Consider the following 22,825-nt stretch of genomic DNA (forward strand, 5'->3'; position numbering starts at 1 on the left):
AAATAAAATAAAATAAATTAAAAATAAATAAACTGCATTTAATTCGCGGGGATTCCTAGAATATTCTCCGAATTCTTGATCTCCTTTAAATGGAGTCGTCTCTTATACCCGATTAATACCGTGTTATGTACAGTTTAATTTGTCTGGATTTCAATTGTTTAACAGTCCCTCTTATTGCTGCCAATGAGTGGAGAATTGACCAGTTCATGACCTGCTTTAGTGGAGAATAAAACATTTATTCCTGTGATCTTGTGTAACATGCAGCAAAGTCCTGATATCCTGTGTTCCCAACACCAGTGAATGTTAGACAGCCGGTGGTCAGTAAAATTAGCGGCAATGATTTGGATGCTAAAGGATAACTTTGCTGATCGCCGTGTCCGTTCTGATTCATTAACTTCTCTGTCAAAAGCTGGTGTGAATGTTATGTTTCGCTGTCAACTCACTGCTGAATTATCAGGCAAGCGGCTTCTTTTACCGCTAATGTTCACAGGGCTGTCTGAGGCTCAGGCTCAGGGACAGTTCCAGAAATCTGAAGAGAGACATTGTGTAATGTTAGAGTTTCTTCTTGTCTGCAGACCCACATTGTACAGTGATGGCCATCCGCACTGCAAATGTAATCACGTCATTCATTCCCTCATTTAGTTACATTTAGTCTGATAAATTATACTTTATTGTTGCAATGGGATAGAGTCCCTGAGTGTTGCAAATCTGACTGACAGACGATTTGTTCCCTAATAATGTCATTTAATGTTTATGTTCATCCCTTTATATTGAAGTATAGGAATAAAGAGAGTGAATATATAATGGAATTAGATTTTACATAGAGATGCTCAAATATAATTTTCCATTCAGATGAGGATAGACATTACAATTAATCCTTCCAGCCAAACAAATATACCGATACCGATCTAATGTCTTTTAAAAATAATATCCTCCAGTAAATCTATGGGTCCATTCTGTTGGGGGTGTGGAAGGTGGGACGTGGATCCAGCCGCCGCCTCCACCAGGGAATCAACAAGCGGCGCCTGGAAAGCCGCCCCCTTCTGCCGGGTATTTAAATGCCGCTCACTGGGACCCAAATCCAACAGTCCGGGAGCTGGTTTGTTCACTGAGTTCCTGACACAACCATTTCCCCCAAATGGCCAGAAGGATGAGGTGGGCCATTTCTCTCAGTTTGTTGCTGACTTTCTTATCCCGTGAGTAGTTTTTATTGTCCAAGTCTCTCACTGTTACTGTCTCAGTGTTAGTCTCTCTCTGGAATATTCCAGAGTCACCAATAATTTCTCCAGCATTAATCCTCGGGCTTTTTGATATATTTTTACAGGTGTCCAGTCGGATGTTGTGTTGACTCAGCCAGAGGCAGAGACCGGGCGTCCCGGAGGCTCCCTGACACTGACCTGTAAAATCAGCGGGTTCACTTTGGGCAGCACCTGGATGGGTTGGATCCGCGAAGTTCCTGGACACGGGCTGGAGTGGCTCGTTCGCTACTACAGTCCATCCAACACCATCTCCTACGCGCCAGGGATTCAGGGCCGATTTACTCCGTCCGAAGACACTTCAAACAACATCTTCTCTTTGGCCATGACGAACCTGAAGACCGAAGACACCGCCATCTATTACTGTGCAAGAGACCACAGCGAGAGGAACCAGGGCTGGACCCGCACAAGAACAGCTCGAGAGGGAATTCAGCAACTTGCACCTTAACCTGAAGGTTAGCACTTGATCCAAATCTAATATTAATGTCAGTGGTCAGAACCGGACCACGAGCCGCGTCTGACACAACTGAGACAGACAAATTTTCGCAGTAAAACCTAACAAACCTACCGATATCAATGTGACTGTGTTTATATGTAATGTCTCAGTTTCAGCAATTACTGACCTGAATATGATACTTGTTTTAATATGTCTATAATTTGGAGCAGAGCTTTGTACATTGTGTTTTGTAAACTGCTGTATAAATTGTAAATTAGATCAGAAGTAAACGTGTATTTGAAGTGAATATTGAGCGGCAGGACTGAACAGAGAGAGAGTGCAGTTTTTGTGCGGGTGTCTGTCACTGTGACTACAGTGGGTCACAGTGCTGTGCACAGCGACATCCTCATACAAAAACCTCAGTGATAGAGTTTGTTCAAATTGGTGATCAGCGCCACAGCAGGATCGTCAATGTAAATGAGTTTTAAATAAAACAAAGTTTGGAAGTAATATTAGTTTGCAGAGAGGTATAAAAATCTTCCACTTTATCTCTGTTGACCGACTCGCTAAATCTGCACAGAGGGTTTAAAAGTGTTCCGATCCTCTTTATAAATGTAATGACCAGGACAAGCTGAAATAACTCACCCATTCGCTCTTGGAAGAGAGAGAGTTAGGTTTTTGAGAGCGCAGTGAAATTAAATCTCTGTATTTTACAGTTAACAGTCTGCCGCAGTATTTGACACGCTGTGTCTCACTGTGATAACTGGGGCACAGCAGTTACTGTCAATACAAAAAGCCCCTCAGCACTAATTCACTGAGGCTGGCTCAGTGCTCGCTTTTACAATCCAACTTTATTCACAGTGAAGTATTATTTATGTCCATCACTGACTAAGTAATAATAATTAATGTGGAAAATTGGTGGTCGTTATTTAGTCACAGTTGGTGTTTTCAATAACATTTCCATGTCTGTGAAATATAAAACATTCGGTCATTTATGAAGAGAGAATGGTATCCACAAATATTAATATAATTTCCTGAAAATTAATCGTGAATTTTCTTTGCCGTTGGTTTGTGAATGTTTAAAATAATGGTGGATTTCTGTCTATTTTGTGCAGGTGCGGTTATTGAACGGAGCTGCCCAGGGAATATGACACTGTGACTACTTCGGCTACTGGGGACAAGGCACCATGGTGACGGTGACTGCAGGTAAGAACCATTCCGTCATTTACCAACTGTTTTACTTGAGTATTTGTTTTATATTTTTCTGCATTTTCAAAATCCATTCGTTCACTGAAATGTGTTTTGGTGGATCATGTATTGAGATGTTGTTGCAATGTTTCATTTGATTCTGCTGAAAGGGGGATATAGAATCCCGCGGTTTCTTGACAGAAAGATGCTGCTGAGGGATTCAGTCCCTGTTTGCTGTGATTTGATGTTTATTTGCTGAGGATACTGTGTGGCTGGGTTACTTTAAATACAAGACGACTGTTTTTACGATGTTTAATCTCGGTTCTATCTAATGTCTGCAGTTTGTACCGTCTTCCGCACACAAGTGTTTGAGGTCGACCCCAACCACAAAATGTGCTAAAATTTCTGTATTATCTTATTGAACATGTTCTGCTTACTGAAAGTACTGATGATTTATTCAAGTTTTCTGTTTAGTTTACCTGTTCATTCATTTGATGACATGAGGGTTTGGTGCATTCTAAATTGAGATTTTCTTGCAATGTTACATTCGATTCTTTTGGAAGTGTTTGTAGAATTGAGCTGCTTCTCCATGATGTTTCATTCCTTCAGTGACGTGATTTGGTGTTTTTCTGCTGAGGAATGTTTTTGGGTGACTTTGTGTAGAAAAGTTTGTGAAACGGTTTGGCGTGTCAGTATTGTTTCAACTCGGTGACACTGAGCGGTTACACGTTTTGTGATTGAATGCAAAGAGTCTACGTGTTTGAAACTGCTTGTCGCATGATTGTAGGCAGAGAACAGGGAGGCTGTTAGTGCATCGTGAAAAAAGTGAAAATTGCAGATTAAACTAAGCCACGTTTTACGACAAATCCTTTCCGAACACAAGTTGGTGCTGCAATCAGTTTGCCGTTTGTGCAAAGTTTAATCTCGGTGGCATCTGATGGTTGCAGCTTTTACCATCAACTGTAAACATTAAAAGCATTTAAATATGTTTGAAAAAATGTAGTAAAGTTTCAATATTTATTTGTTGTTAATATTCCAGCTCCTCGCAATGCTATTGCTGTTATTCCAGATTTCTGTTTAGTTTAATAATTCATACATTTGGTTATGAGCTGGTTTGCTGGACATTGATATTTTCTTGCAATGTTAAGTTTGATCCTGTTCGATGGAGAGTTGAGTTGCTTCTCCATAAACGGGTTTCATTGATGTGATTTAGTGTTTTGTTCTGCTGAGGAGATTGTGTATCTGGGTGACTTTAAATGATTCAGATCTGTCAAACGGTTCAGCGTTTCTGCATTGTTTCTGCATTGTTTAAACTCGGTGACATTGAGCGGTTACACGTTTTCTGGTTGAATGCAAACAGTCTCGGCGTTTGAAAATGCTTGAAGGGCGATTGTCGGGAGAAAACAGCCAGGCTTAAGAAAATAATCTAAACAAGATATATTGATGCATTTTGTAATTTTAACTGATGCTTCCAGATTAAACGAAATAGTGACTGAAACGCCCATGCAGAACATAGTAACATTTTAATAATTCAAACAATTGCAATGCGGTGATTCAACTCTATATTAACCAAGGGTTATTTTAGATTAATATAATTCAGCATCAATCGCCTTTCACAATCCTGCTGTGTTCTGCACGAGGTTGACATGGTCGGACAGGTTTCTAGGTTGGAAATACTTTGTAGTTCCAGTTATTCTATTATTTCAGTGCCGCTGCAACCATATTGTACCTCCACTGTAATGCGTAGTTGGATAGCGAGGGAATTATCACTAAACTAATCTTAAACAGGTTTCTGAGACGTGGAAGTCGCTGCCAATCAATGAATTGTTCCCATGATTTTATTTGTATTATAGGAAAGTTCAGATTGCATATGGCAAGAGATTGAAAAGTAAAAGCTTGAATGTCAAACCGATTTATTTATTTACAAAAGGTTAACAGTACCTTTGCATTTTATAATGACATCCTGTCTCCCACGGCTGTCCTCTACAGACGATGGAATTATAGGAAGAACAGATGATTGGAAAGGAAGAATGATTATATCTCAGCTTTAGGCTTAAATTTTATTAAATGCTAAATTCAACAACAAATTCTCCACTTGCTCATAATGGGTGAGTTTTGCAAATGATTTGAATAAACTCAGCTGTTCTCGTTATATTCATTACTTTCTGAGAATAGATGGAGGTTATGATTTATCAATGTGTTCAGAAAGGTGCAGATTTTACACATTTGTAGGTCGAATGGAGCAATTTGAGTTTTTAAAAATGTGAATTTAGTCAATTAAATGTTAAGATGATTCCATCGAGTAAGTTGGAGTTTACTGTTCAACATTGTTTGATTGTCAGGTTGTTTTAATTAAATCCCAATTATTTCACAAAGCTCTGGGTAAAAACAAATTGGGGATTATTGAATGCTATTTTTATTATATTCATTATTATAGTACAGATAATCGAATAAAGAATTAGCTGACAATTAACAATAACTTACAATACAATATCAGTGAGAATTAATTCAACATAAATGATCTCCTACAATTGAGTTGTATCCTGGCAATATCTCAAATGTTTTAGAGAATTTTAATAATATCTGAAATTAATTTAGGAAACCATACATTTCATTATACTGCTGTTTGCAGCTAAATTCTTTTTCTGATCACATTCTTTTGCCCTGATTCTTTTTCTGATTACATTTAATTGTATTTTTAGATCATATCAGTGGGTAATGTGAATATTTCCTGGTTTGTTTAATTATTGCCCTGTCACTGAGTCTCTGTTCTGTCATTAATCTACCCTGAATCTGTAATATTTAATCTGCTCATTTTCAGCAAAACTACTTTTTGCCCAATTATCGAGTTTTGAGATAGACAGAGAGAAATTGTTAAAAACCAAACGCAGTTTTGAAATTAATGTCAGTTTAATTTCAAATAAGTCACTAAATTATTGTTGTCGGAAGTTGGCCATTGATAAATTAAAATCAAACAGTTTCATGAAATTGACAGATTGAACAGATCTGCTGGAACTCGATTGTTGTCATTTGTGTCTGTTCAGTTTCTGTGCGCGCGGTCACTGTGCTGGGACCAGGAATCTTCCTGATTGGTTGTAAATCTTCTACTTCATTTTCCAATATTTCAGGGAGTGCAATTTGATCAAGCCCTTCAATAAAACTTGTGTATGTGTGAAATGTGGAAATTGTACTTGATGTTTGACTAGGCGACTCAGAAAGGGGATTCCAAACCCAGATAATGACAGTCAGAAAGAATTCAGCAGCACCAGACAGGCTGCAGAAGGAGATTTGGGTGATTTTTAAGCAGTGATATATCGGTCTTGGGAATTTTCGATTCGGCAATGCAGAGAGCGATTTATTGGGTTACATTCCGTGCTATGGCAGTCCTTGATCTATTTAATGGCTCACTCACACAGCCTCAGTCACACACCCTCACTCACACAGCCTCACTCACACAACCTCACTCACACACCCTCACTCACACACCCTCACTCACACACACTCAGTCACACAGCATCACTCACAGACCCTCACTCACACAGCCTCACTCACCCGCCCTCACTCGCAGATACAGCCTCACTCACACAGCCTCACTCACACAGCCTCACTCACACAGCCTCACTCACACACCCTCACTCACACAGCCTCAGTCACACACCCTCAGTCACACAGCCTCACTCAGACACACTCACTTACTACCCTCACTCACACACCCTCACTCACACACCCTCACTCACACAGCCTCACTCACACAGCCTCACTCACACAGCCTCAGTCACAGGCCCTCACTCACACAGCCTCACTCACACAGCCTCACTCACACAGCCTCACTCACACACCCTCCCTCACACAGCCTCACTCACACAGCCTCACTCACACACCCTCACTCACACAGCCTCACTCACACAGCCTCACTCAATCAGCCTCACTCACACAGCCTCACTCACACACCCTCACTCACACAGCCTCACTCAATCAGCCTCACTCACATAGCCTCACTCACACACCCCCACTCACACAGCCTCACTCACACAGCCTCACTCACACAGCCTCACTCACACAGCCTCACTCACACACCCTCACTCACACAGCCTCACTCACACAGCCTCACTCACACAGCCTCACTCACACAGCCTCACTCACACAGCCTCACTCAATCAGCCTCACTCACACAGCCTCACTCACACACCCTCACTCACACAGCCTCACTCAATCAGCCTCACTCACATAGCCTCACTCACACACCCTCACTCACTCACCCTCACTCACACAGCCTCACTCACACAGCCTCACTCACACAGCCTCACTCACACACCCTCACTCACACAGCCTCACTCACACACCCTCACTCACACAGCCTCACTCACACACCCTCACTCACACAGCCTCACTCACACAGCCTCACTCAATCAGCCTCACTCACACACCCTCACTCACACAGCCTCACTCAATCAGCCTCACTCACACAGCCTCACTCACACAGCCTCACTCACACACCCTCACTCACACAGCCTCACTCACACAGCCTCACTCACACACCCTCACTCACACAGCCTCACTCACACAGCCTCACTCAATCAGCCTCACTCACACAGCCTCACTCACACACCCTCACTCACACAGCCTCACTCAATCAGCCTCACTCACATAGCCTCACTCACACACCCTCACTCACACACCCTCACTCACACAGCATCACTCACACAGCATCACTCACACAGCCTCACTCACACAGCCTCACTCACACAGCCTCACTCACACACCCTCACTCACACACCCTCACTCACACACCCTCACTCACACACCCTCACTCACACAGCCTCACTCACACAGTCTCACTCACTCACCCTCACTCACACACCCTCAGTCACACAGCATCACTCACAGACCCTCACTCACACAGCCTCACTCACACAGCCTCACTCACACAACCTCACTCACGCAGTCTCACTCACACACCCTCACTCACACACCCTCACTCACACAGCCTCACTCACACAGTCTCACTCACACAGCCTCACTCACACACCCTCACTCACACAGCCTCACTCACACGGCCTCACTCACACACCCTCACTCACACAACCTCACTCACACACCCTCACTCACAGCCTCACTCACTATCCTCACTCACACAGCCTCACTCACTCTCCTCACTCACTACCCTCACTCACTCACACCCTCACTCACACAGCCTCACTCACTCTCCTCACTCACACACCCTCACTCACACACCATCACTCACTCACACACACTCACTCACACAGCCTCACTCACACACACTCACTCACACACCCTCACTCACACACCCTCACTCACACACCCTCACTCACACAGCCTCACTCACACAGCCTCACTCACACAGCCTCACTCACACAGCCTCACTCACAGACACAACCTCACTCACACACCCTCACTCACTCACTCCCCTCACTCTCACAACCTCACTCACTCAAACAGCCTCACTCACTATAACACCCTCACTCACCATCACTCTCTCACACTCATTGACTCACACTTGCTAGCCCAACATAAATTGCTCACTCTCATTCACCCGCACTCATTCACACACCCTCAGTCCAGCTTAGTCACACACTGGTTCACTCACCCACCCTCACTCACTCAGCATCACACACCCACCCTCACGCATCCTCACTAATCCTCAGTCATGGAACCTCACTCAGTCACCCTTACTCATTCACCCTCAGTCACACACCTTCACACAACCATCATCACTCACCCTCATTCATCCTCCCTCACTCACTCTTCCTCGCTCACCCACCCTCATTCATTCACCTACCGACCCTCATTCACCTTCATTCAGTAACCCTCCCACGAACCCACCCTCACTCAGCTTAACACACCCACCCTCATTCATCCTCATTCAGACTCTCAGCTCAATCAATCACCCATCCTCACTCACTCACCCTCACTCACTCACTCACCCACCCTCACTTACTCACGCTCAGTCACACACCTTCACACACTCACCCAGTCACTTACCCTCACCCACCCACCCTCACTTACTCACGCTCAGTCACACACCTTCACACACTCACCCTCATTCACTTACCTTCACCCACCCATGCTCACTTGCCCGCAGTCAAACTGCCCTCACTTACTCACCCTCATTCACCCACACACCCTCACTTACTCACCCTCAGTCAGACAGCCTCACACACTCACCCTCATTCACTTACCTTCACCCACCCACCCTCACTTACTCACGCTCAGTCACACACCTTCACACACTCACCCTCATTCACTTACCCTCACCCACCCACCCTCACTTACTCACGCTCAGTCACACACCTTCACACACTCACCCAGTCACTTACCCTCACCCACCCACCCTCACTTACTCACGCTCAGTCACACACCTTCACACACTCACCCTCATTCACTTACCTTCACCCACCCATGCTTACTCACCCTCATTCACTCTGCTCTCACTTACTCACCCTCGTTCACCCACACACCCTCACTTACTCACCCTCAGTCAGACAGCCTCACACACTCACCCTCATTCACTTACCCTCACCCAGCCACCCAACCTCACCCATGCTCGGTCACACACCTTCACACACACACCCTCATTCACTTACCCTCACTCACCCATGCTCACTCGCCCACACTCACACTGCCCTCACTTACTCATCCTCACTCAATCACCCACCCACCCTCGATTACCTTAATTCAGTAACTTACCCTCACTCAGTCACCCACAATCACTAACACACTGACTCACCCACTCTCCCTCCCAACTCTCATTCACTCAACCTCACTGACACCCTGAATCACTCACCTCACTCACTCTCTTACTCACTCAGCCACCCTCAGTAAACTACCCTAATTCAGCTCCACTCACTCAACATCACACCCACCATCACTCACCCATCATATCGCATTCACCCACCCTGACTCACTACCATCACTCACACAGCCTCATTCACACACCCTCACGCACAGAGCCTCACTCACACAGCCTCACTCACACAGCCTCACTCACACACCCTCACTCACACAGCCTCACTCACACACTCACTCACTACCCTCATTCACACAGCCTCACTCACACAGCCTCACTCACACACACTCACTCACTACCCTCACTCACACAGCCTGACTCACACAGCCTCACTCACACAGCCTCACTCACACAGCCTCACTCACACACCCTCACTCACACAGCCTCACTCACACATCCTCACTCACACAGCCTCACTCACACAGCCTCACTCACACAGCCTCAGTCACACACCCTCACTCACACACCCTCACTCACACACTCTCACTCACACAGCCTCACTCACACAGCCTCACTCACTACCATCACTCACACAGCCTCACTCACACAGCCTCACTCACACACCCTCACCCACGCACCCTCACTCACACAGCCTCACTCAAACAGCCTCACTCACACACCCTCACTCACACAGCCTCACTCACACAGCCTCACTCACACAGCTTCACTCACTACCGTCACTCACACAGCCTCATTCACACAGACTCATAGACACAGCTTCACTCACACACCCTCACTCACACACCCTCACTCACACAGCCTCAGCCACACAGCCTCAGCCACACAGCCTCACTCACACAACCTCACTCACACAGCCTCAGCCACACAGCCTCACTCACACACCCTCACTCACACAGCCTCACTCACACAGCCTTACTCACACACCATCACTCACATCGCCTCACTCACACAGCCTCACTCACACAGCCTCACTCACACAGCCTCACTCACACAGCCTCACTCACACACCCTCACTCACAGACCCTCACTCACTCACTCCCCTCACTCTCACAACCTCACTCACTCAAACAGCCTCACTCGCTATAACACCCTCACTCACCATCACTCTCTCACACTCATTGACTCACACTTGCTAGCCCAACATGAATCACTCACTCTCATTCACCCACACTCACTCACACACCCTCACTCACGCACCCTCACTCACACACCCTCACTCACACTCCCTCACTCACACAGCCTCACTCACACAGCCTCACTCACACAGCCTCACTCACACAGCCTCAGTCACACACCATCACTCACACAGCCTCACTCACACAGCCTCTCTCACACACCCTCACTCACACAGCCTCAGTCATACAGTCTCACTCACACAGCCTCACTCACACAGCCTCACTCACACACCCTCACTCACACAGCCTCACTCACACAGCCTCACTCACACACCCTCACTCACACAGCCTCAGTCATACAGCCTCACCCACACAGCCTCACTTACACACCCTCACTCACACAGCTTCACTCACTACCGTCACTCACACAGCTTCATTCACACAGACTCAGAGACACAGCCTCACTCACAGAGCCTCATTCACACAGCCTCACTCACACAGCCTCACTCACACAGCCTCACTCACACAGCCTCATTCACTACACTCACTCACACAGCCTCACTCACACACCCTCACTCACACACCCTCACTCACACACCCTCACCCACACACCCTCACTCACACACCCTCACTCACACACCCTCAGTCACTCACTCCCCTCACTCTCACAACCTCACTCACTCAAACAGCCTCACTCGCTATAACACCCTCACTCACCATCACTCTCTCACACTCATTGACTCACACTTGCTAGCCCAACATGAATCACTCACTCTCATTCACCCACACTCACTCACACACCCTCACTCACGCACCCTCACTCACACACCCTCACTCACACTCCCTCACTCACACAGCCTCACTCACACAGCCTCACTCACACAGCCTCACTCACACAGCCTCAGTCACACACCCTCACTCACACAGCCTCACTCACACAGCCTCTCTCACACACCCTCACTCACACAGCCTCAGTCATACAGTCTCACTCACACAGCCTCACTCACACAGCCTCACTCACACACCCTCACTCACACAGCCTCACTCACACAGCCTCCCTCACACACCCTCACTCACACAGCCTCAGTCATACAGCCTCACCCACACAGCCTCACTTACACACCCTCACTCACACAGCTTCACTCACTACCGTCACTCACACAGCTTCATTCACACAGACTCAGAGACACAGCCTCACTCACAGAGCCTCATTCACACAGCCTCACTCACACAGCCTCACTCACACAGCCTCACTCACACAGCCTCATTCACTACACTCACTCACACAGCCTCACTCACACACCCTCACTCACACACCCTCACTCACACACCCTCACCCACACACCCTCACTCACACACCCTCACTCACACACCCTCAGTCACTCACTCCCCTCACTCTCACAACCTCACTCACTCAAACAGCCTCACTCGCTATAACACCCTCACTCACCATCACTCTCTCACACTCATTGACTCACACTTGCTAGCCCAACATGAATCACTCACTCTCATTCACCCACACTCACTCACACACCCTCACTCACCGACACAGCCTCACTCACACACCCTCACTCACACTCCCTCACTCACACAGCCTCACTCACACACCCTCACTCACACTCCCTCACTCACACAGTCTCACTCATACAGCCTCACTCACTTCCCTCACTCACACAGCCTCACTCACCCACTCTCACTCACAGAGCCTGACTCACACAGCCTCACTCACACAGCCTCACTCACACAGCCTCACTCACGCACCCTCACTCACACACCCTCACTCACAGACACAGCCTCACTCACAACCCACACTCACACAGCCTCACTTACTTCCCTCACTCACACAGCCTCACTCACACAGCCTCACTCACACACCCTCACTCACACAGCCTCAGTCACAAACCCTCACTCACACACCCTCACTCACACACCCTCACTCACACAGCCTCACTCACACACCCTCACTCACACACCCTCACTCACCCACTCTCACTCACACACCCTCACTCACCGACACAGCCTCACTCACAACCCACACTCACACAGCCTCACTCACACAGTCTCACTCATACAGCCTCACTCACTTCCCTCACTCACACAGCCTCACTCACCCACTCTCACTCACAGAGCCTGACTCACACAGCCTCACTCACACAGCCTCACTCACACAGCCTCACTCACGCACCCTCACTCACACACCCTCACTCACAGACACAGCCTCACTCACAACCCACACTCACACAGCCTCACTTACTTCCCTCACTCACACAGCCTCACTCACACAGCCTCACTCACACACCCTCACTCACACAGCCTCAGTCACAAACCCTCACTCACACACCCTCACTCACACACCCTCACTCACACAGCCTCACTCACACACCCTCACTCACACACCCTCACTCACCCACTCTCACTCACACAGCCTCATTCACACACCCTCACTCACACACCCTCACTCACACAGCCTCACTCACACACCCTCACTCACACAGCCTCACTCACACACCCTCACTCACACAGCCTCACTCACACAGCCTCACTCACAAAGCGTCTCTCACCCACCATTTCCCATGCGCCTTCACTCACAATCTCGCCCATCCTCATTCACACACCCTCACTCATGTTCCCTCACACACACTCACTCAGCCACCCTCACTTACACACACTCATGCACCCACCCTCTTTCACCCACTCTCACTCAACCTCACACCCTAACCCACTCTCATTCACTTACCTTCACTCACTCACCCTCACTTACTCACACTCACTCACCCTCACACTCACTCTCATTAACTCACTCACCCAACCTCATTCAATTACCCATATTCTCTACCATTCACTCACTCATGCACCCACTCTCATTCACTCACTCACCCTCACTCACCCGCTAACTGTCACGTACACTCCTGGCTCACTCACCCTCACTCACTCACCCTCACTGAATCACCCTCACTCATTCAGCCTCACTCATTCAGCCTCACTCATTCACCCTCACTCATTCACCCTCACTCAATCACCCTCGCTCAATCACCCTCACTCAATCACCCTCACTCAATCACCCTCACTCAATCACCCTCACTCAATCACCCTCACTCATTCACCCTCACACATTCACCCTCACTCATTCACCCTCACTAATGCACTCTCATTCATTCACCCTCCCTCACCTTCCCTCAACCTCCCCCTCCCTCACCCTCCCTCACTCAGTCACCTTCACTCTCATGTTCACTGCACACCTTCACTCACAAACTCACCCTCCCAGCCTCACTCAGCCTGCCTCATTTATTCTCCACCTCTCACTCACTGCCCCTCACCCATCCAGACCCATCCAACCTCAGTGACATACCCTCACCCATTTACCCTCACTCCATCAACCACCCATTCTCTCCCACTCATCCACACTCCAACCGTTACTCAGTTACTCACTCACCCGCACTCACTCTCCTACTCTCACTCAGTTACTCACTCACCCGCACTCACTCTCCTACCCTCACTCAGTTACTCACCCACCCACACTCACTCTCCTACCTTCATTCAGTTACTCACTCACCCACACTCACTCTCCTACCCTCACTCAGTTACTCACTCACCCACACTCACTCTCCTACCCTCACTCAGTTACTCACTCACCCACACTCATTCTCCTACCCTCACTAAGTTACTCACTCACCCACACTCACTCTCCTGTCCTCACTCAGTTACCCACTCATCCACACTCACTCTCCTACCCTCACTCAGTTACTCACTCACTCGCACTCACTCTCCTACCCTCACTCAGTTACTCACTCACCCGCACTCACTCTCCTACCCTCACTCAGTTACTCACTCACCCGCACTCACTCCCCTACCCTCACTCAGTTACCCACTCACCCACAGTCACTCCCCTACCCTCACTCAGTTACTCACTCACCCACACTCACTCTCCTATCTTCACTCAGTTACTCACGCACCTGCACTCACTCCCCTACCCTCACTCAGTTACCCACTCACCCACACTCACTCCCCTACCCTCACTCAGTTACTCACTCACCCACACTCACTCTCCTACCCTCACTCAGTTACCCACTCATCCACACTCACTCTCCTACCCTCACTCAGTTACTCACTCAGAGAGCCGGGGGGAGGAGCAGAGAGCTGGGGGAAGGGGCAGAGAGCCGGGGGAAGGGGCAGAGAGCTGGGGAAGGTGCAGAGAGCCGGTGGAGTAGCAGAGAGCCGGAGGAAAATCCATGGAGTGGGTCATAAGCGATAAGAATCGGGGGGACGCACAGGGAGCGCGGGGCGGTGTGCGGGGGGATTGCAGACAGCCCGGTCTCAGTGACAGGCGGAATGTGAAACTGCACAATCAACACAGGCAGGAGCTTACTGAATGGGGAGGAGACTCGACAGACCGAATGGCCGACTCCTGCTGTTAATGTGCATGATCCTAAAATTAGAGACTGTTGCAATTACTCAAATGTAGAGTTTTATTGTAATTATATAAATGTGCATTCAGTGAGCTGGATTGTGACGTACACAGCTCAGTTAGCTGGATTGTGACGTACACAGCGCAGTCAACTGGATTGTGACGTACACAGCTCAGTCAGCTGGATTGTGACGTACACAACTCAGTCAGCTGGATTGTGACGTTCACAGCTCAGTCAGCTGGACTGTGACGTACACAGCTCATCTAGCTGGACTTTGACGTACCCAGCTCAGTTAGCTGGATTGTGACGTACACAGCTCAGTTAGCTGGATTATGACGTACACAGCTCAGTTAGCTGGATTGTGACGTACACAGCTCAGTTAGCTGGATTGTGACGTACACAGCGCAGTCAACTGGATTGTGACGTACACAGCTCAGTCAGCTGGATTGTGACGTACACAACTCAGTCAGCTGGATTGTGACGTACACAGCTCATATAGCTGGACTTTGACGTACACAGCTCAGTTAGCTGGATTGTGACGTACACAGCTCAGTTAGCTGGATTGTGACGTACACAGCTCAGTTTGCTGGATTGTGACGTACACAGCTCAGTTTGCTGGATTGTGACGTACACGGCTTAGTGAGCTGGATTGTGACGGTCACGGCTCAGTCAGCTGGGCAGCTGGTTCGTGATGAAGATCAATCCCAGCAGCGCGGGTTCAATTGCTGCACCGACTGAGGTTATTCATAAAGACCCCCATTCTCAACCTTTGCCCTGGCCTGGGATGTGGTGACCCTCAGGTTAAATCACCACCAGTCAGCTCTCAAAAGGAGAGAGCAGACTCCGGGTCTGTGGGACATTACATTTTGTTTTACATGATGGCTGACATAATGGGGAAAATCATCCGCTCTTCGCTTTCGCTTTCAATCCAATGCAAATTACATCATTCAGATTACATCAAAATGTTGTTTTTTTGTGATAGAGACGGAGAAAGATGTGATTTTCTAATGAGGGGTAAACAGGTGTTGGTTCTCAAATGATAGAACTAATAGAAGCTGAAATGTGGATGTAGCATTTGTTAGGAAAATGTTGGAATAAACACATAGTTCTCGTCAAATTTTGACATGTTTGGTTACTGAATAAATACAATCCCAGAGTCTAACTTGTTGAATGGGTCATTCTCTCCCAGCGACACCGTCTCCGCCCACTCTCTACAGCCTGGTCTCCTCCTGTCAGCAACACAACACCGACGGCTCCGTGACCTTCGGCTGTTTGGCGATGGACTACTCCCCAGAAATCACCAGCCTTACCTGGAAGAAAGATGGGCAGCTGATCGACACTGGAGTTAAGAAATACCCGTCAGTGAGAAACAAGAAGGGAACCTACACCCTGAGCAGCCAGTTAACCATCACCGAGTCAGAGGGGGAATGCAGCAAAATCAGCTGTGAGGTTCGACACAGCGGCTCAGCCAAGAGCATTGGAATGACATGTAAGTGTTGTGGAATCTGTGAGAATCAGAAACCTATGATTATCTTGTATAGGGTCTTGGATATAACTAATTTTAATACTCTGCATATTTCTGATCCCTGGAAAATCAAGCTTTGTGTCTATTGACCACAAACATGTTTTAAAGCATATGAACTCATTTTTTTCATCAATTTCTTCTGCAATAAATATCTAATTGTGTTTCTTGAAGGTCCCAGAATTTATGCTCCAAATGTTCTCCTCACCGTGAGTTCCAGTGAAGAAATCACAAGACAGAAATTTGCAACCATCGTCTGTTCAATTAACGATTTCCAGCCAAATTCAATCACGGTGAAGTGGCTGAAGAATGGACAACCCATGGGTTCAGGAATTGTCACCTCTCCCGCCTGTGAAGTGAACGGGAACTTCTCGGCGAGCAGTCGGCTGACAGTCTCCGCTGGGGAATGGTTCAGCAAAGCGGTCTATACCTGCCAGGTCACTCATCAAGAGGTCACCCAAAGTCACAACATCACCGCGTCTGGTAAGGGACACAAACAGAGGAAAGAATAAATCATCCTGCATTCTGATGTTAATCCAAATCAGGAATTTACTGAAGTTAGTACAAAGCACAGAATAACTTCTAATTTACTGCCATGTAGTTTGTGTTTCATTCTGACGGAAAAGCTGCATTAGGATTGCTCACCATTCAGGATTTGATCAGTATAGAAATACATGTTTCACTCTAATTTGAAGTCATCTAGTGAGTGAGGTGGCCTTGATATCAGCTTTATCCTGAGACCGCTGCTTATATTTGAGAGTCAGTGGGTGTCTGAAACACTTTACTGATAACAGCTCCGGGACGAAAGTGTTGGAAAGTTCAATCCAATCTATTTATAAATAAGCCCTCAGTACTTCGTTCCTGAGATCAGCACTTGAGTATTTGTATTGGGAATGCTGCAATACTGATTCGTTAGAATGGCATCGGGGCTGACTGTATTTCATAATGAGAATAGTTTACACTGACCAAACGTGCATAGAAGATTAATGGCGATCATTAGAAGTCTCGAAGTTGATTCATTCCCATTGAGCGAGTGAAGGCTGAATCCTGCTGTCCTGATTCTGAAGATGAAACTTGGGTTGATTTCCACTTTTTTCATTCACAGATCCTTCCGTTTGCACTGTTGCCTCAGTAACAATACTGCCACCACCAATAGAACAGGTCTTGCTGGAGGCGACTGTAACCTTAACCTGCGTCATTTCGAATGCTCCTTATGGAGTCAACGTGTCCTGGAGTGAAGCGAAGAAGCCGCTGAAATCAGAGATCGCAGACCAGCCTGGGGCAGATACTGAGAGCGTGGTCAGCAAATTAAATATCTCGACACAAGCCTGGCTGAGTGGGGCTGTGTTTGACTGTGTGGCGAGCCATCAGGACCTGCCAACTCCTTTAAGAATTTCAATACACAAAAAAATAGGTGAGCGGTGAGACTGAAGCAATAAGTGAGTCATTGTGTCTATTTCTGGTGTCAGTGCAGCGGTCAGTATTTAGCATTCAGTGTATTTATGGTCCATTCTGATTGGTAATTCCACTAACTAAATACTCTGGGCCCTCAGAGTTTAAGGGGGAAATTGATATGTAGCAGAATGAACAATGAATTGAAAACAGTGATATTGGGTTTAGACGGAGCGAGACCATAGACCACAAGATTTAGGAGCAGATGAAGGCCATTGGGCCCATCAACAGCGGCCCAGCCTTCAGTGAGGTCATGACTGATCTGCTGTGATAATCTTCAACTCCTCTTTCCCACCTTATCCCCAGATCTCTTGACGCTTTTACTAATTGAAAATGTTTCTCTCTCAACCTTGAACATACCGATCGACCTAGAATCTCCAGCCCCCTGGGTTAAATAATTCCACAGCTTCACTACCCTCTGAGAGAGGAAATTCCTTCTCATCTCGGTCTGAAATGGGCGAACCCTCACTTTGCGACCATGCACGCTGCTCCTAGACGCTCCCACAAGGGAAGACAATCTGTCTGCGTCTATCCTAAGAAGCTCCCGGAGAATATTTCATGTCTCAATTAGGCCGCCTTCATTCTTCTAAACTCCAATATGTACAACCCAAAATACTTAGCCTCTCCCCATAAGAAAATCCCTCCATACTCGGGATCAACCTCGTGATCCTTCTTTGGACTGCCCTCAAAACCAATCTGTCTTCCTTAGATAAGGGCAACAAAACTGTTCAAAGTATACCAGGTGTAGACTAACTAATGCCTTGTATAGTTTTAGCCAGACTTCCCCATGTTTATATTCTATTCCCTTTGAAATAAATGTCAACATTCAATTTGTCTCCATATTACCTGCAGAATTTGTTTTTTTGTGGTTTCTGCACGAGGACCCCCAATTCCCCCATTACCTCAGATTTCTACAGTCTTTCTCCATCTAAATAATATTCCGTTATGTTCTTCCTCCTCCCAAAGTGGCTAACCTCACATTTTCCAACATTATGTCCCATCTGCCAAGTTTTAACTCAGTGACTGAAGCTGTCTCTGTCCCTCTGTGGATTTTCTGTAACCTCACCACTTGCCTTTCTATTTTTGTCATCTGCAGCTGTGTGAATAGTACATTCATTTATTAAACACAGTTTTGAAATTCATGTATGTTACATCTACTGGTCCCCCTCTCTCTCGCCTTCTCCTTATCACCTCAAACAATTGCAATAAATTTGTCAGGCATGATTTACCCTTCACGAAGCTGTGCAGACCCTGCTTGATTATACTCTGTATGTCTAAATGCTCAGCTACTGAGGTCCCTGGCCTATAGTGCCCTGTTTTTGTCTCCCTCCCTTTTGAATAAGGGTGTTACATTGGCAGTTTTCCAATCCTCTTGAGGTAGGGGGAGATTGATGTGGAGTTTATACAACAGCACAGAACAGTTGGGCCGAATGGCCTGTTTCCCTGCTGTACATTTTCTGAAACTTTCGAATCCAATATCCGTAAAGTCTCAGGGAAAAGGATTGTGTCCACCTCTGCTCCGAGCTGGGAACTCGGACAGATCCCAAAGTGGAAAATGGAAACCTTTAAAATCCAACACAAAACACATTTCTCTCACATCTAACCCGCGGTTCCATTGTCTCCGGAATTCCCCATTTTATTGACATTTATTGTACATTTTCTGCAGATCCCAATCCGCGGGAACCGTCCGTCTCTGTCCTCCTGCCCTCGGCTGAAGACGTCTCCGCTCAGAGATTCGTCTCCCTCAGCTGCTTAGTGAGAGGTTTCTCCCCCCGACAGATCTTCGTCAAGTGGACCGTCAATGACAAGCCGGTGAATCCCGGGAACTACAAGAACACCGAGGTGATGGCGGAGAACGGCAATAGCTCCTTCTTCATGTACAGCCTGTTATCCATTGCAGCGGAGGAGTGGGCCAGCGGCGCTTCTTACTCCTGTGTGGTGGGACATGAAGCCATCCCCTTGAAGATCATCAACAGAACGGTTGATAAATCCAGCGGTAAACCCAGTTTTGTCAACATTTCCCTCGCTCTGATGGACACCGTTAATTCATGTCAATGAGAATCTATTTGTTATATTTCGAACTAAAATAAAAATAATAAAGGTTTTTTCCTCCAATTGTGATTTAAATACACAGCCGCATAATTAATGGCGCTTCCACTTTGCTGATATTAGATCTGTTCAATGAGACCCGGATTTCTACAGGTCTCGGCCCCAAGTCTGATACAACCAGAGCTCCCAGCTCAGATACACCCTGGGTTAGAGACAGAGTAAAACTCATTCATCCCAGGATTCAGCAAAATATCGTCATTGACTTTCCTCCCACTGAGGAGAAATCATTTCAGACAAACAAACCCATCACATTTAGATCTCGGTGTTCCTGCTTCTCTCATTGTCCATCCCTTTAAAATTAACGTCAGCTTTAAGTTGCTGCATCACACCCACTGGGAACTGAATTGAGGGTCACACAGAAACATGGACCAACAACCCCCCGTCAAAGAGAGGGGGAAGTGAAATTGTTAATCTACTGTACCCCTACCTCCCCAACAGAGAGAGTGGGAGGGGTATTAGTTATTCCACTGTCTCCCCACCCACCCACCTCCCCCACAGAGAGAGGGGGAAGGGCATTAGTTAAGCACTGTATCCCCACTTCCCCAACAGAGAGAGGGGGAGGGGCATTAGTTAATCCACTGTACCCCCACTTCCCCAACAGAGAGGGGGAGGGGCATTAGTTAATCCACTGTACCCCCACTTCCCCAATAGAGGGAGGGGGAGGGTCTTTAGTTAATTCACTGTACCCCCACTTCCCCAACAGAGAGAGAGGGAGGGACTTTAGTTAATCTACTGTACCCCCACTTCACCAACAAAGAGAGGGGCATTAGTTAATCCATTGTCTCCCCACGTCCCCAACAAAGAGAGGGGTTGGGGCATTACTTAACACACTGTACCCCCCACTTCCCCAGCAAAGCGAGGGGAGGAGCATTAGTTAACACACTGTGCCCCCACTTCCCCAACAAAGAGACAGTGGGGGGCTGAGTTAATCCACTGGACACCCGCTTCCAACAATGAGTGGAAGGACATTATTTAATCCACTGCCTCCCCACTTCCCCAACAAAGAGAGCAAAGGGGCAATACTAACCCGTTTTACCTCCACTTTCCCAACCACAAGAGGGGAAAGGTGATGAGTGAACTCTCTTTATCTGCACCTCCAGCAGGGACAACCCAAAGGCAATTTGCTGAGCTGACCAGAGAGAGGAAGATTATTAACTCAATATCTTCCCAGTCCCCAAGCAGGGAGTTTGGAAGTAAACGGTTGTCTGGACTAAGAACTCAGTTATGACATTACAAGACGCCATGTAGTTTACAGGCTGATACATAATAAAGATGTTCTTAAAATATCTATTTATGCAACATAATTCTTTTAGCACCCTTGTTCCTCTTATCCGTATGCTAAAACCGATTCCCCATAATCCAAATCCAGGCTGGTGATTGAATTCTCCCTGGGTTTTCACTGTTCTCTCCCGAGGAGCCTCCTTGTATTTTTGCATTCGGTCACCTGATGTCAGCTTGCAACTCACGGAAAACACATTTATATGCAGAAAGTTCAACATATTCTACATCGGTATCAATAATACCCACAACTGGCAAAGCTACAGGCAGCTGATACAAATACACAGACAGATAAACAGACACAGACACTACACACACATGCACACAGACCCAGAAACACACACACGCTCACAAGTAGACACAAACACACATAGAAACACACATAGAAACACATGCACAAACATACACCCAGGCACAACGGACCACACATATTTTGACACAAAAACACACGCAAATGTGCACAAAAATTCACAAGCATGCACATAAACACAAAAAGCACATGTTTAGAAACACACAGACTCACGTGCACATCCACACATACAAACACAATTCCACACACACAAGTGGGTACACACATGTATACAGACATATACAACCACATGTCCACACAGATACACAGACATATACAACCAGACAAGCAGGCTGACAGAAGAATATGAAACAGAAATGTAACCAATAACATGTAAATTAGCAGAATTTCACGATGACAGAAATATTTCCATTCAAACAGAGACAATAATCCACACTAACGGACACATGTAGATACATATTAGCTGACTCGTACACACGCTAACACGAACACATATGAATATACATAGAGTCATCAATACACATCAATAGATAGTTATAATCAAACATCAACGCATAAATAGCACTGCTGCCTCACAGTACCACAGGTGATTGTCTGTGTGGTGTTCCCACGTTCTGCCGGGTCTGTTCCTGTTTCCTCCGCGTGCTCTAGTTTCCTCCCACAGTCCAAAGATGTGCAGGTTTGGTGGATTGGCCAGGCTATATTACCCCTTAGTGCCCACAACGTTAGGTGGGGTTAGGAGGTTCTGGGCATAGGGCAGGGGCATGCGTCCAGGCAGAGTGCTCTTTCGGAGGGTCGGTGCAGACACAATGGGCCGAATGGCCTCGTTCGGCGCAATAGGGATTATATATTTTTTTAAATTTAGATTACCCAATTATCTTTTTCCAATTAAGGGGCAATTTAGCGTGGCCAATCCACCTACTCTGCACATTTTTGGGTTGTGGGAGCGAAACCCACGCAGACACGGGGAGAATGTGCAAACTC

The 22,825-nt window shown here is 46.9% G+C and overlaps 1 gene segment (V, D, J or C); it reads left to right on the forward strand.

Moving 5' to 3' along the window:
- The first annotated feature begins 1,138 nt into the window (after positions 1-1,138).
- Positions 1,139-20,259, forward strand: LOC119960269. The segment is given in 7 exon segments: positions 1,139-1,196; positions 1,325-1,637; positions 2,852-2,898; positions 16,360-16,659; positions 16,867-17,175; positions 17,798-18,106; positions 19,811-20,259. Coding segments are annotated over 7 exon segments (1,728 nt in total).
- Positions 20,260-22,825: the final 2,566 nt, after the last annotated feature.

The sequence above is a fragment of the Scyliorhinus canicula genome, unplaced genomic scaffold (genome assembly GCF_902713615.1).
Source record: "Scyliorhinus canicula unplaced genomic scaffold, sScyCan1.1, whole genome shotgun sequence".
Classification (NCBI taxonomy): domain Eukaryota; kingdom Metazoa; phylum Chordata; class Chondrichthyes; order Carcharhiniformes; family Scyliorhinidae; genus Scyliorhinus; species Scyliorhinus canicula.